Source organism: Hyla sarda, chromosome 4 (genome assembly GCF_029499605.1).
Source record: "Hyla sarda isolate aHylSar1 chromosome 4, aHylSar1.hap1, whole genome shotgun sequence".
Classification (NCBI taxonomy): domain Eukaryota; kingdom Metazoa; phylum Chordata; class Amphibia; order Anura; family Hylidae; genus Hyla; species Hyla sarda.
In genome coordinates this window covers 377,026,458-377,041,551 of record NC_079192.1, presented here as the reverse complement: position 1 = coordinate 377,041,551, position 15,094 = coordinate 377,026,458, and the positions used below count along the sequence as shown (strand labels likewise).

Genomic DNA, 15,094 nt, shown 5'->3' with positions numbered 1-15,094 from the left:
CACATCCTTCCCATAGATCTCATTGAGGGGGCATGGCCTAATGTCACGAGGGGGCATGGTCGACCCTGCAGTGCGCACACAGCATTCGGAACTAAATGTTCAGAACACTGGCCAGTGGAGTACCCCTTTAAGATTTTTAAATGGAAGTAAGTTACAAATCTGTTTAACTTTCTGGCAACAGTTGATTTGAAAAACATTTTTTTCCCACCAGAGTACCCTTTTTAAGTTAGTCAGATTTAGTCAGTTAGTCAGATTTCAAGCATGATGTCTGTCATTTGACTGGATTTAAGCAAACAAATAAAAAGTGCTTGCTGCATTATTTTTTGTCCAATCTTTAAGAGCCTCTGAATGTCTGGAAAGCCTAACTAATGGTATAACCCCATGGTTGATCAATAGTGGAAAAGATCTGTTAGTCAGATGTCTTATGCTGTGCTGCTCAAAAACGTAGGAACAGTCAGATTAAATTAAAAAGAGAGAAGCCCATCAGAATAGAACATAATGAGAGTTTATTTACTTTACAATTTTTTATTTATTTCTTAAATAAAATGCATTTCATGTGTATGGCACATTGTTTCAGACAAAGGATTATCACATAGTTTACACTAATAAATACAAATGCTTGGTAGAGGCAAACAAATGGCATTCAGATTTTAGAATGAATGTGTTGCAAAGAGCTCATAACCCACAATACCTACTTATTGATTTTGAAAATGCAATGAAGTGGTACACATACTGTCTTCATAGGCTCTGTTCACCATGAGCAGAAGAAACTTGACAATGGACCATGGCTTTTAAGGAAAGGTTTACCCCAAACATCCTGACACAGAGACACATCAGATGTCATTGGTAGAAGTATGTATCCTGTGACCCCCAATGAATGCTAAAAAATAGAGAATAAGGCACTCCTTTGAGAACTTTTTTGCCTACTTTGTGGACTCAGAGGGAACCTGTCATAACTTTAATGCTGCCTGGCAGTTCTTGGAAGCTTGTCACCACCCCTCTGGCCTTGATTGAATTGATCTATCTCTCCTCTTGTGGGTATGTGGAGAGCTCTATCACTTAAAGGGAACCAATCAGCAGACTTTAGCATATATAATGCTTGGCAATGCATTATATATGCTAAAATTGTTATCCCCACCATCCCCGGGGGACCATCCCTAAGCAGACGGAGCAGAGCGGTGATGCGAGCCGTCATTCAAGCCGTCGGGCCCACGGCCGGAGCAATGGGTGCTGGTATAATGTAATATCTTTACCATCTCTGGGGGCACAAAGGTCCCTCAGGGATGGCGAGGATAATGATTTTAGCATATATAATGCATTGCCAAGCATTATATATGCTAAAATCTGCTGACTGGTTCCCTTTAAAGAGGTATTTCAGGAAAAAACTTTTTTTTTTTTTTTTTATATAAACTGGCTCCAGAAAGTTAAACAGATTTGTAAATGACTTCTATTAAACAATCTTAATCCTTTCAACAATTATCAGCTGCTGAAGTTGAGCTGCTGTTTTCTGTCTGGCAACAGTGCTCTCTGCTGACATCTCTGCTTGTCTCGGGAACTGCACAGAGTAGAAGAGGTTTGCTATGGGGATTTGCTTCTAAACTGGGTGGTTCCCGAGACAAGTGTCATGGGAGAGCACTTAGACAGAGAAGAACAGCTCAACTTCAGCAGTTCATAGGTACTGAAAGAATTTTTTAATAGAAGTAATTTACAAATCTGTAAAAAAACTGGGGATGTGCAGCTCACAATTAACTAGCCGAGGTAAGAGCGCTATACACCTACACCTGGTGTTTTGATTAGAAAGACAAAAATTTAAAAAGTAGCTGACCCCTCAAAGCTAGCATCAGTTACCTGATACAATGATGTAATGATAATAATAATGACTGGATCGTGCTTCAATTATAATATGAAAATGTAAATTTATTACACAATATAAAATATATAAAAAATTCTTTAAATTTTAGACAGTAAACCCTCAAAACACAGGGCCCTTGTGCCGAGGGAATTATAATATAAAATAATGAATAAAATAAAATGACATATCAACAATCACCGATAGCTTACATTTAGAAATTTTCAACAATGCGATGTCGCTTTTAATAATCCGGACTCCGATAATCCGAAAATGAGTTCAATTCCCATAAATGGTATGAATTCCAAAATGATAAGAATATATTAGATGTATTATAGTTACCAGCCTGCAATAAGTCCCGATAATAGGTCACCTTGAGTTGTAGTGTGAAGTCCGCACAGTTGGACTACTGAGGAAAGGGCCGTGTTTAAAGCATATGAGAGCCCTGAAATGCGTCTAGGTACACAAGTATTCTACATCACCGATACCTGACCATATACCGGTGACCTCCGATCCAGCTCTGTAAACCAGCATAATGCTCCCGAGACCATCTTCCCGACAGCGCTGCCCAGCGCCTGTGACGTCACCCACCATCGAGTTACCTAGAGGTCCGCACCTGCTTCGCTGCTTGGTTATCATCTACAGCAAAACATCTGAAAGCGGCTACCTTTCCAACTGGTCTGTGGCAGGCAGACTGCCGCTAAGACGCGTGCCAGCGTCTGGTACCATTCCAACTGTGCGGACTTCACACTACAATTCAAGGTGACCTATTATCGGGACTTATTGCAGGCTGGTAACTATAATACATCTAATATATTCTCATCATTTTGGAATTTATACCATTTATGGGACTTGAACTAATTTTCGGATTATCGGAGGCCGGATTATTAAAAGCGACATCGCATTGTTGAAAATTTCTAAATGTTAGCTATCAGTGATTGTTGATATTGTCATTTCATTTTATTCATTATTTTATATTATAATTCCCTCGGCACAAGGGCCCTGTGTTTTGAGGGTTTACTGTCTAAAATGTAAAGAATTTTTTATACATTTTATATTGTGTAATAAATTTACATTTTCATATTATAATTGAAGCATGATCCAGTCATTATTATTAACATTACATAATTGTATCAGGTAACTGTTGCTAGCTTTGAGGGGTCGGCTACTTTTTACATTTTTGTCTTTCTAATTTACAAATCTGTTTAACTTTCTGGAGCCAGTTGATATATAAAAACAAGTTTTTCCTGAATAACCCCTTTAAGACCGGTGGAGAAGGCAGAAGCCACCAGGAACTGCCCTGATGACTCGTGGTTCAGGCAGAATTGCAGTGATAATTAAAGCTTCTTTACTCTAATTCAAAATCTGCAATAAGCTCACATCCATCATGTACCATTTATAATACTGGTTCCGTATACTATAGTAAAGGCTTTTTAAATCCCTCAGACACCAGAACTGTGATGCTGCCTCTGCACCCTTATATCTATGCTACAATGTTAACTTCCTAGTCAGTAGTACGAAAACTCATATTCACTTCAAAAGGACTCTAATGCTCCTTCATACTAGCAATAAGTCACGAGGCACAGATCCACCCTGCAGCCACTTCTGACATGTCCCTGTCACAGCATGTCCCATGTCCATGTCATTGAGTCTGTAACCGCTGTACAAATCACTAGACAGACCACACATGGAACACTGTGTACAGTACTGGGCCCCAGTGTACAAGAAAGAGAGTTCAAAGACAGGCAACCAGAGTAATAATGGGAATGGGAAGACTGCAAAACCCAGAAAGATTATCAGAATTAGGGTTATTACAACACTATAGGGTAATATGCTAAACTGTATGGATGTATGTCTTTATTCAGCACTGCAAACAATGTAAGCATGTAATTTTTCTGTGGGGGACCATGATATTTTAAAGGATATCTGTCATCAGTGTCACCTGCATTAACCTGTCGGTACAGACAGGTAGTGCAGGTGACACTGATGACAACAATACTTACCTGGTCCCATTCCGTACTTTGGTTCCCCTGCAATCTTCCACCGTATCTCTCATTCCAGGGGGGGGGGAGCTTTGTGACATCACTGCAGCTGTTTGTTAGAAGTGGGACCCACGAAGAAGTCACAAAGCTCCACCCATGCTCAAAGTTGGCTCTGAAACGGAAGATACTGCAGAAGATTGCAGGAGAACTAGAGCACGGAACGGGAACAGGTAAGTATGGTTGTCATCAGTGTCACCTGCACTACCTGTCTGGTCTTTGTCACACTGTGGACATTCTGCCGGTGCTGAACGTCCGCTTGCAGCAGGCTCTGCTAAAATTTATCGGCGGTGAGACAGCACGAACGTGCGGCATCTCATAAACTGCAATACAGTTTAACAGAATTCCACCCAAAGATTGAACATGCTCTTTCTTTGAGCAGACATACTTTTCCGCAGTGTGCACAGAGCAATAGAATCCCATTGATATGTCCGCAGTGTGTGCGGGCCCTAACTGCAATAATAATAATGCAGCATACAACACACTTCTTGGTGCCAATAAAGAGCAAGAAAAATAGTAGTGTGGACAGAGCCTTGTTCCGTTTCTGCATTTTCTATTTATAAAAATGTATTTTGTGTAACAAAATGTACTTTCTATAAACACTGTGTCACATTATCTTTATTTGTGAATGTATTAAGCATAGCCAAGGGTTTAAATTAGAATAAAAAACAGAGCAGGAAGCGCTCCCTAGTGTGATACCGCAAGGTGTACAGGTAACGCAGAATGTGAATGTGCGCTTACCAAGTCGGGTTGTACTGCGTCCAAGTACAACCATGGATAAGAGTGCATACAGTGTAGAGTTCCAGCAGCCGCTCCACCTTTCACAGATACAGATCCAATCCAATTTCCTCCAAGGTAGGCAGAGTCAAAGAGGCGCTTGAAACCAATGTGAGAGTAAAACTTCTACTTTATTCCCATAATGCAACACGTTTCGCGGAGGTTCCGCTTCATCAGGCATGCCTGATGAAGCGGAACCTCCACGAAACGCGTTGCATTATACGAATAAAGTAGAAGTTTTACTCTCACCTTGGTTTCAAGCGCCTCTTTGACTCTGCCTACCTTGGAGGAAATTGGATTGGAAGGGTTTAAATTGTCATTGTCACTCACAAAAACTTGTTCCGACTTGTTCTACCAATCAATGGGAGTTTAAACACCCAATCAAAACTTGTCCATATGACATGTCAAAAGTTTGTATGACGTTTACAAAACATTACCAATGCAGCCAATCGTTGGCTATAGCAGTAAAGTGTCAAAACCACTGGGGCTACTGACCTGAAGTCATGTTGACATATAATCATTCAAATCCATTGCTAACCATGATCCCATGGGAACACCATGAAGGACAGTCCTTTTGTTGTTTTAAATAATTATTAGCTGTTTGTAAAAATAACATGAAATTATGTAATAAAAATGGTATGATTACAGTTTATATACTGTGTAAAATCTCACATGGCGGGTAAAGGATCGTACTAGGTAATAGTAACTTCAACAAAAAAGTCAGAGCTATGTTTTTCAATAGAGGATCTTTTTAGTTAAGCATACATTTTTTTCACACAATTCCTTTTAAAAAATCATGTTTTTTACACCTGTCAGTCATATGTCAGTCATATGAAAGAATAGATGTTAAAGCCATATTTCTGCTTTACGGTCACAAGGCATGAAGTATAAGAAAACACATTTCCCAATGTGATCTGCACGCACAGAGCAGCATGCTTTACTCCACTTTTGCAATGAAATTATTAAAGGGAACACTTCCATCAGAAAGGGGACATTAATTTAAACACACCATTTAAGGAAACCTTTTTTTTTTCTCAGTCATATTGGAAGTTTATTTTTTTTCTATTTTGACAGAACTATACATTTGAAAGCCAAATGGTTATAATTTCTGAATGGTAGGGCAAACCAATCTCAGTTAACAACCTGCTGCAAAGGAAAGAGGTTATCTCCATCTCTGAATAATAGTAAGTGAAAGATGGGAAAAACAGAGTGACAGCTTTATTGTTTTCTTCATAGGCTTAGATAAGTATGGCCTTGATAAAAAGGGCAAAAAGCTAAATAAATAAAGGGAAATAAGTATATAAACAGCAATGTAGTGTCAAAGTCTGGCTTTTTAAAACGTTTTTATATTTATTTCTTTTCTTTGGAAAAACAAGCATTTTATGGATTTTCAGACTCAAAGTTTTCTCATTATGTTCACCTGATTTTCAAACCAGATTTCACCCCCAGTTTGTATGAGTAAAAACCATTCCCTTATCCAGACTAGTTTTTTTGTTACAGATGACCACCCTTTACAAAACATCTTTATTTGTACAATTTTTGAATTGTCATCTCAATAAGGTATCACTGTTAATCCAGCAAAACATGATTTACTCTTTTTTTATGTGATAATTGTGTACACTTTTGATGGAAGTGGTCCTTTAAGCTGTTAAGTCATTTCTGTTAAGACTGCATCAGCTATGGTCTGGGCATTGGCTATGGTCATTCCCACAAAGAGATTTTTCATCTCTTTTTGACGGTGACCCATTGACTACTGACATGTCCAATGCTTATGCTCTGTAAGCACCAGATACTACCCAGGTGGCCATGGACTTGTCATAGCACAGTAGAGAGATGAGAGCTACAGACAGAAGTACGATGAGGAAACGATGGACTTCCTTCTTCAGCAGAGTCTTTGCGGACTCGATTGACCAAGATCAAAGTGCTCTTCTGGGGAACAAGCACTGGCACAGGAAGTTTGGGGGTCCAATGCTTGAAGAGAGGGGGTAGAAAGTTTTTGAATGCAGAACGAAAGCGTCTGGAAAGAAGGTTGTAGATCAAAGGGTTGACAGCCGAGCTCAGATAGAAGAAGACTCCTAGTAGAAGAAGAAATTATAAAGATCTTAATTAATTCTTTAGATTCATACACATACCAATATGATTATACAGTATATAACGGTTTCTGTAAATTCTGTAGGGTCTGACAAAAAAAAAAAAAAGTGTATTGAGATGATACATTTCTCCACACTATTAGATACAGCCAACATAATAAGATTCAAAGCATAGTTTTCTGAACCTTCATACCCTCTATAGTTTTCATATTTACTCTGTGTCTTTAAAAAGGCTATATGAAGAGCTGCTATGAAACCAGTGAAGAGGTGAACTCCAATTGGCCCATCTTCTTTATTTATAGGTAAAAAGTATTATTACCTATCGATAGAGTAAGTCCTTTGTTCAGAAGCCCTGTATATTAGCCAATTTGAAGAATAGCTATAAAGAGTTCCTTTTCCTGGATGACCTGTCCAATATTGATAAATAGAGCTTCCATAATAGACGCTATGAAATATAGTGAAACATCTCATTGAGAAGATCACCTCCTTATCCAGACCAAATTTTGTGTAATGGATTTGTATGTGGCTATTTCCTGGTGAAGAGCACCCACTTTGATACAATTTTGTGTGGTCGTCTTCTGATACAGGTTTCACTGTACTTCATTTTTCAGTTATGTTGACGCTGTAGGTGGTGCTTATTGCCAGGTTTCCTCATAGATTACAGGTGATTTCTGTTGGCCCCAGCAGAGGGACATGTTGTCTTCAGTTTATTGAGGCCTTTTTAAACAATTAGGTTTTGCACAAAAGCCCCATAAAGCTTGTTGCAATTGTTTTGACAAATATAATTATCCTTTCAGTATTTTCTGAGTAAATTGTTTGTCTAATATTATTAGCTTCTAATGAAATGAGTGCATCACAATACGATCACCAAGGCATCATGGTTCTGATTGTAATTAAAAAATTATCAGTTTTTTTTCATTAAGTCATAATAACAACTCCATATGTATAGTGACATCTGCCATGAGATGACATAGAACGAACAGACACAGGAAGGCAAACACAGTTTCCTCAACATCACAATTATGTTGAGAGTATGTCTCTGGATCTCTGGCTACTGGATGGGTCTGGATACAATGGACCTTCCAAATAAGTTACATCATTGTCTATCTGGAAGTGGCCAAAGGCCAAGAATAAATGCTGCAATGACGACTGTTTTTATGTTAGATTAGTACTACAGGCAATTGACTTGTGAATAGATCATCACTTCAAAACACTCGGATTGACAGATCATAATTATTGGGACATGGAGTACATTGAGATAAAGGGGTTTGACTATCAGTGTTGTTTAAATGGTAGAGTAAAGCTTTGAGATGTTATTATTGGATTCAACACAACATTACAGCCCCTCAGGGCAAATCGCTTAAAGAATGCATTCTGTCATAAACAGCACCTGTGCAATCAGTGTTATAACATTACATTATAATCAATAATTCATAGTACAGATGTGTCCATTCTTAAAGAGTTATTGTAGTTAGAAACAACTTTTTTTTCCATTTAATACTTAATTAAAAACTAAGCATTTTCATACCATACTTTGATTGCTAGATGAGGAAAAAGGTTTAAAAAACAGCCACTAGGGGTCTCTGTCTCTTTAATTTTACAAACAAACCATGGTATTCAAGTCTTTTTGGTCCTAACAGCAAGATATTTTGGACCTGGCGTTGTGGTTATCTCCCTGCTGTGCCTCAGTGCAGTGTAATCAGCCAGCTTTGACCAGTATGAGCTGAATCCCTGTGAGATCTAGGCAATACCCAAACAGCTAGCAGTCATTTCAGAAGAGGAGCATTTTCATGCATGCTGACAAGCAATACAAGGTGCTTAATTATTATTTATATGCAAAATTATTTCTCTTTGGTCATTTATCCACATGGCTGCTTTTTTTTTGGCACAAACTGGAGGGTTTTCTTGTGTACTTGGACCATATAGGTTTCACATGGCTGCATGCACTTTAGGAACAAAGCTTTGCAAATGTAAAAATGTTTGTGTAGACCTCATGACAAGGGAGAGGGGAGGGAATAAGCAAGTTTTTCATGCTTTAGAAGAAACGCCCCCAGCCTTCAGGAGAAGTGCACACAAAAAAACAAACTTGACTTTCCTACCGCCGCTGTATTGATGCCTCCAGTATAGCTGCCCCAGCCTCCACTGCCATCCTCTTCTTGGTGCTGGAGGCCAAGGCATCACCCTGCCACTTACTGGCCAAGACGGGACACCAATGCGGCGAACAATTAGCTGAACTGCGGTCTGTAGCGTTGACCATCAACACCAGGAAGAGGATTGGAGTGAGGGCCGGGCAGCAATACCAGATGCACAGGAGGTAAATTGAGTTTTGTTAAACATCAGACAGATGGTAGATAGATAGATAGATAGATAGATAGAAAAATAGATAACAGATAATACATTTTTCCCTAGTTCTCTGAATATAAATCTGCCTCCATAACATGTATAGTTTATATCATATTGTGAGAGTAATGCACTTTTCATTACGTAAATGACTACAGAATATGAATCCACTGTAAAAGAATCTTGGCTGCCTGCTTGGAATACCAGGCCCATGCAACAGGTGAAGAGCCAGCCTCAGTGACAGATGCAGAATCAGTCCCTTTCCCAAAATACTTAGCTATTGTTCATTGCCAAAACTCTGTTCTCCTAGAGGGCATATATAAAAGGACAAAGTGATCATTTTTAGCCACAGTTGAGAGAGGATGCACATCCAGAACTTGCCCCCACTTCTTTGTATCACTAGAGGCCAAAATTGCGCAGGTGTCAAAACATTTCTTATTACAAAGAATGTCTGGCAATTCATCAGATCTCGTACATTTAATCAAGATGCGCTCCATATCAAGACGCCAGAGGGTTTCATGCTTCTACACCATTCTGTGCAGCAGCCAAAAAGCTGAAAACAATGTCTGTATATGTGTGAGAATGAATTGAATGTAGTTACAGTGCGGTGGCTTTAAAAACTATTTGATAAATAAAAAGGCAATAAAAGTATGTTTAGCTAAAGGCACAACAAAAATATATCACCTACTAGTGGGCACACAAGTTTTTTGTGGCCCTCTTGGACTGTTAAGTGCCCCAAAAAATGTCATTTTTCTATGTAAACAACATCCAAAAAAAGCCATAATTGGTATGGCTGTAAAATACATTGTTGGGCCCTTTCTTTTGAGTATGGAAGGGGGGGGGGGGGGGGAAGAGAGCATTTATGTGTTAAAATGAAAGACGTCTCTACTATGTTGTTTCGGTGGTGTCCAAGAATATGGTGCCCTGGAAGCTACTTGAACAAAATAACAGTTTTCTTGGGAAAACTCCCTACCAATATCCAATAAAACCTAACTTTTAATAGTCAAAATAATAATTGAACACCATGTGTGGACAAAATTTTTAAATCACAATTGAGTGGTAGTGGGCATGTAAATACTAGGAAATTAATCCTTAGAAATGTATGACCAATACTGTGCAATTATGCAATAACCGTCATCACTATTGCAATTGATATTGTGCAAATGGCAATGTGCAATTGCAATATTCCCTGTCGAGAATGCTATTAGTGTGAATTATTAAAATTTTTATTTGTGGAGTGGACTAGTTTGTCTGACTATTCTCAATTTTGCACTCGGCCACAGTATTGCACTATACAGGATACCTGATACCGGGTATCATAAGGTGCATTGGCACTTTTGATGATCGGTCAAGTAAAGTAGTAGTGTTTTTGAAATGCTACTGGCCTATTCTTTTGGCCGACAAGGATCTTAAGAGTGTTCTTAATGACTATCCATGTATTACTTATCGGAGAGGACCCAATTTGAGGAATTATCTGGTCCATAGTCATTTTTCAAGAGAGAAACAGTCAACTTGGTTGACGAATCCTATCCAGGGGACATGCCCTTGTGGGAATTGTAGTTTTTGTTGTTACATGGTGAGACGGCGAGAATTGGTAAATCCGGTCGATCAGATTGTCTATAAGCTATACGATTTTGTAAATTGTAAGAGTAGAGGGGTTGTCTACGCAGCCATATGTACATGCCCAAAAATGTATGTTGGGAAGACCATTCAGGAGCTGAGAAGAAGGATTTCTAAACATATGAGCAGCATAAATACACATGCAGACACCCCTCTATCTAGACATGTATGGGAATGTTACGCCGAGCGCTCCGGGTCCCCGCTCCTCCCCGGAGCGCTCGCTACACTCTCCTCACTGCAGCGCTCCGGTCAGATCCACTGACCCGGGGCGCTGCGATACCACCTCCAGCCGGGATGCGATTCGCGATGCGGGTAGCGCCCGCTCGCGATGCGCACCCCGGCTCCCGTACCTGACTCGCTCTCCGTCGGTCCTGTCCCGGCGCGCGCGGCCCCGCTCCCTAGGGCGCGCGCGCGCCGGGTCTTTGCGATTTAAAGGGCCACTGCGCCGCTGATTGGCGCAGTGGTTCCAATTAGTGTTTTCACCTGTGCACTTCCCTATATCACCTCACTTCCCCTGCACTCCCTTGCCGGATCTTGTTGCCATCGTGCCAGTGAAAGCGTTTCCTTGTATGTTCCTAGCCTGTGTTCCAGACCTCCTGCCGTTGCCCCTGACTACGATCCTTGCTGCCTGCCCCGACCTTCTGCTACGTCCGACCTTGCTTCTGTCTACTCCCTTGTACCGCGCCTATCTTCAGCAGCCAGAGAGGTTGAGCCGTTGCTAGTGGATACGACCTGGTCACTACCGCCGCAGCAAGACCATCCCGCTTTGCGGCGGGCTCTGGTGAAAACCAGTAGTGACTTAGAACCGATCCACTAGCACGGTCCACGCCAATCCCTCTCTGGCACAGAGGATCCACTACCTGCCAGCCGGCATCGTGACAGTAGATCCGGCCATGGATCCCGCTGAAGTTCCTCTGCCAGTTGTCGCTGACCTCACCACGGTGGTCGCCCAGCAGTCACAACAGATAGCGCAACAAGGCCAACAGCTGTCTCAACTGACCGTGATGCTACAGCAGCTACTACCACAGCTTCAGCAATCATCTCCTCCGCCAGCTCCTGCACCTCCTCCGCAGCGAGTGGCCGCTTCTGGTCTAAGACTATCCTTGCCGGATAAATTTGATGGGGACTCTAAGTTTTGCCGTGGCTTTCTTTCCCAATGTTCCCTGCACTTGGAGATGATGTCGGACCAGTTTCCCACGGAAAGGTCTAAGGTGGCTTTCGTAGTCAGCCTTCTGTCTGGAAAAGCCCTGTCTTGGGCCACACCGCTCTGGGACCGCAATGACTCCGTCACAGCCTCTGTACACTCCTTCTTCTCGGAAATTCGAAGTGTCTTTGAGGAACCTGCCCGAGCCTCTTCTGCTGAGACTGCCCTGTTGAACCTGGTCCAGGGTAATTCTTCCGTTGGCGAGTATGCCGTACAATTCCGTACTCTTGCTTCAGAATTATCCTGGAATAATGAGGCCCTCTGCGCGACCTTTAAAAAAGGCCTATCCAGCAACATTAAAGATGTTCTGGCCGCACGAGAAATCCCTGCTAACCTACATGAACTCATTCACCTAGCCACTCGCATTGACATGCGTTTTTCCGAAAGGCGTCAGGAGCTCCGCCAGGATATGGACTCTGTTCGCACGAGGCGTTTCTTCTCCCCGGCTCCTCTCTCCTCTGGTCCCCTGCAATCTGTTCCTGTGCCTCCCGCCGTGGAGGCTATGCAGGTCGACCGGTCTCGCCTGACACCTCAAGAGAGGACACGACGCCGCATGGAGAATCTCTGCCTGTACTGTGCCAGTACCGAACACTTCCTGAAGGATTGTCCTATTCGTCCTCCCCGCCTGGAAAGACGTACGCTGACTCCGCACAAAGGTGAGACAGTCCTTGATGTCTACTCTGCTTCTCCACGTCTTACTGTGCCTGTGCGGATATCTGCCTCTGCCTTCTCCTTCTCTACTATGGCCTTCCTGGACTCCGGATCTGCAGGAAATTTTATTTTGGCCTCCCTCGTCAACAGGTTCAACATCCCGGTGACCAGTCTCGCCAGACCCCTCTACATCAATTGTGTAAACAATGAAAGATTGGACTGTTCCATACGTTTCCGCACGGAGCCCCTTCTAATGTGCATCGGATCTCATCACGAGAGGATTGAACTTTTGGTCCTCCCCAATTGCACTTCCGAAATTCTCCTTGGACTTCCCTGGCTTCAACTTCATTCCCCAACCCTGGATTGGTCCACTGGGGAGATCAAGAGTTGGGGGCCCTCTTGTTCCAAGGACTGCCTAAGACCGGTTCCCAGTAACCCTTGCCGTGACTCTGTGGTTCCTCTTGTAACCGGCCTCCCTAAGGCCTATATGGACTTTGCGGATGTTTTTTGCAAAAAACAAGCTGAGACTCTACCTCCTCACAGGCCTTATGATTGTCCTATCGACCTCCTCCCGGGCACTCCTCCACCCCGGGGCAGAATTTATCCTCTGTCCGCCCCAGAGACTCTTGCCATGTCTGAATACGTCCAGGAAAATTTAAAAAAGGGCTTTATCCGTAAATCCTCCTCTCCTGCCGGAGCCGGATTTTTCTTTGTGTCCAAAAAAGATGGCTCTCTACGTCCTTGCATTGACTACCGCGGTCTTAATAAAATCACGGTTAAGAACCGCTACCCCCTACCCCTCATCTCTGAACTCTTTGATCGCCTCCAAGGTGCCCACATCTTTACCAAACTGGACTTAAGAGGTGCTTATAATCTCATCCGCATCAGAGAGGGGGATGAATGGAAAACGACATTTAACACTAGAGATGGACACTTTGAGTATCTGGTCATGCCCTTTGGCCTGTGCAACGCCCCTGCCGTCTTCCAAGACTTTGTTAATGAAATTTTTCGTGATCTCTTATACTCCTGTGTTGTTGTATATCTGGACGATATCCTGATTTTTTCTGCCAATCTAGAAGAACACCGCCAGCATGTCCGTAAGGTTCTTCAGAGACTTCGTGATAATCAACTCTATGCCAAAATAGAGAAATGTCTGTTTGAATGCCAATCTCTTCCTTTCCTAGGATACTTGGTCTCTGGCCAGGGACTACAAATGGATCCAGACAAACTCTCTGCCGTTTTAGATTGGCCACGCCCCTCCGGACTCCGTGCTATCCAACGTTTTTTGGGGTTCGCCAATTATTACAGGCAATTTATTCCACATTTTTCTACCGTTGTGGCTCCTATCGTGGCTTTAACCAAAAAAAATGCCGATCCCAAGTCTTGGCCTCCTCAAGCGGAAGACGCCTTTAAACGGCTCAAGTCTGCCTTTTCTTCGGCTCCTGTGCTCTCCAGACCTGACCCATCTAAACCCTTCCTATTGGAGGTTGATGCCTCCTCAGTGGGAGCTGGAGCTGTCCTTCTACAAAAAAATTCTTCCGGGCATGCTGTTACTAGTGGTTTTTTTTCTAGGACCTTCTCTCCAGCGGAGAGGAACTACTCCATCGGGGATCGAGAGCTTCTAGCCATTAAATTAGCACTTGAGGAATGGAGGCATCTGCTGGAGGGATCAAGATTTCCAGTTATTATTTACACCGATCACAAGAACCTCTCCTACCTCCAGTCTGCCCAACGGCTGAATCCTCGCCAGGCCAGGTGGTCTCTGTTCTTTGCCCGATTTAATTTTGAAATCCACTTTCGGCCTGCCGATAAGAACATTAGGGCCGATGCTCTCTCTCGTTCCTCGGATGCTTCTGAAGTTGAACTCTCTCCGCAACACATCATTCCTCCTGACTGCCTGATTTCCACTTCTCCAGCCTCCATCAGGCAAACTCCTCCAGGAAAGACCTTCGTTTCTCCACGCCAACGCCTCGGAATCGTCAAATGGGGTCACTCCTCCCATCTCGCAGGACATGCGGGCATCAAGAAATCTGTGCAACTCATCTCTCGCTTCTATTGGTGGCCGACTCTGGAGACGGATGTTGTGGACTTTGTGCGAGCCTGCACTATCTGTGCCCGGGATAAGACTCCTCGCCAGAAGCCCGCTGGTTTTCTTCATCCTCTGCCTGTCCCCGAACAGCCTTGGTCTCTGATTGGTATGGATTTTATTACTGACTTACCCCCTTCCCGTGGCAACACTGTTATTTGGGTGGTCGTTGATCGATTCTCCAAAATGGCACATTTCATCCCTCTTCCTGGTCTTCCTTCAGCGCCTCAGTTGGCTAAACAATTTTTTGTACACATTTTTCGTCTTCACGGGTTGCCTACGCAGATCGTCTCGGATAGAGGCGTCCAATTCGTGTCTAAATTCTGGAGGGCTCTCTGTAAACAACTCAAGATTAAATTAAATTTTTCTTCTGCATATCATCCTCAATCCAATGGACAAGTAGAAAGAATTAACCAGGTCTTGGGTGATTATTTACGA

General features: G+C 42.6%; 1 protein-coding gene across 1 annotated transcript in view; it reads right to left on the bottom strand.

Annotated features, from left to right (window-relative positions):
- Positions 1 to 4,928: 4,928 nt before the first annotated feature.
- NMUR2 (neuromedin U receptor 2) overlaps positions 4,929 to 15,094 on the bottom strand; it is a 45,833-nt gene continuing 35,667 nt past the window's right edge. The window contains exon 4 of the mRNA XM_056516842.1: positions 4,929 to 6,740. Within this exon, the coding sequence (XP_056372817.1) occupies positions 6,481 to 6,740 (260 nt within the window). The 3' untranslated portion in view covers positions 4,929 to 6,480. The remainder of the gene's footprint in view (positions 6,741 to 15,094) is intronic.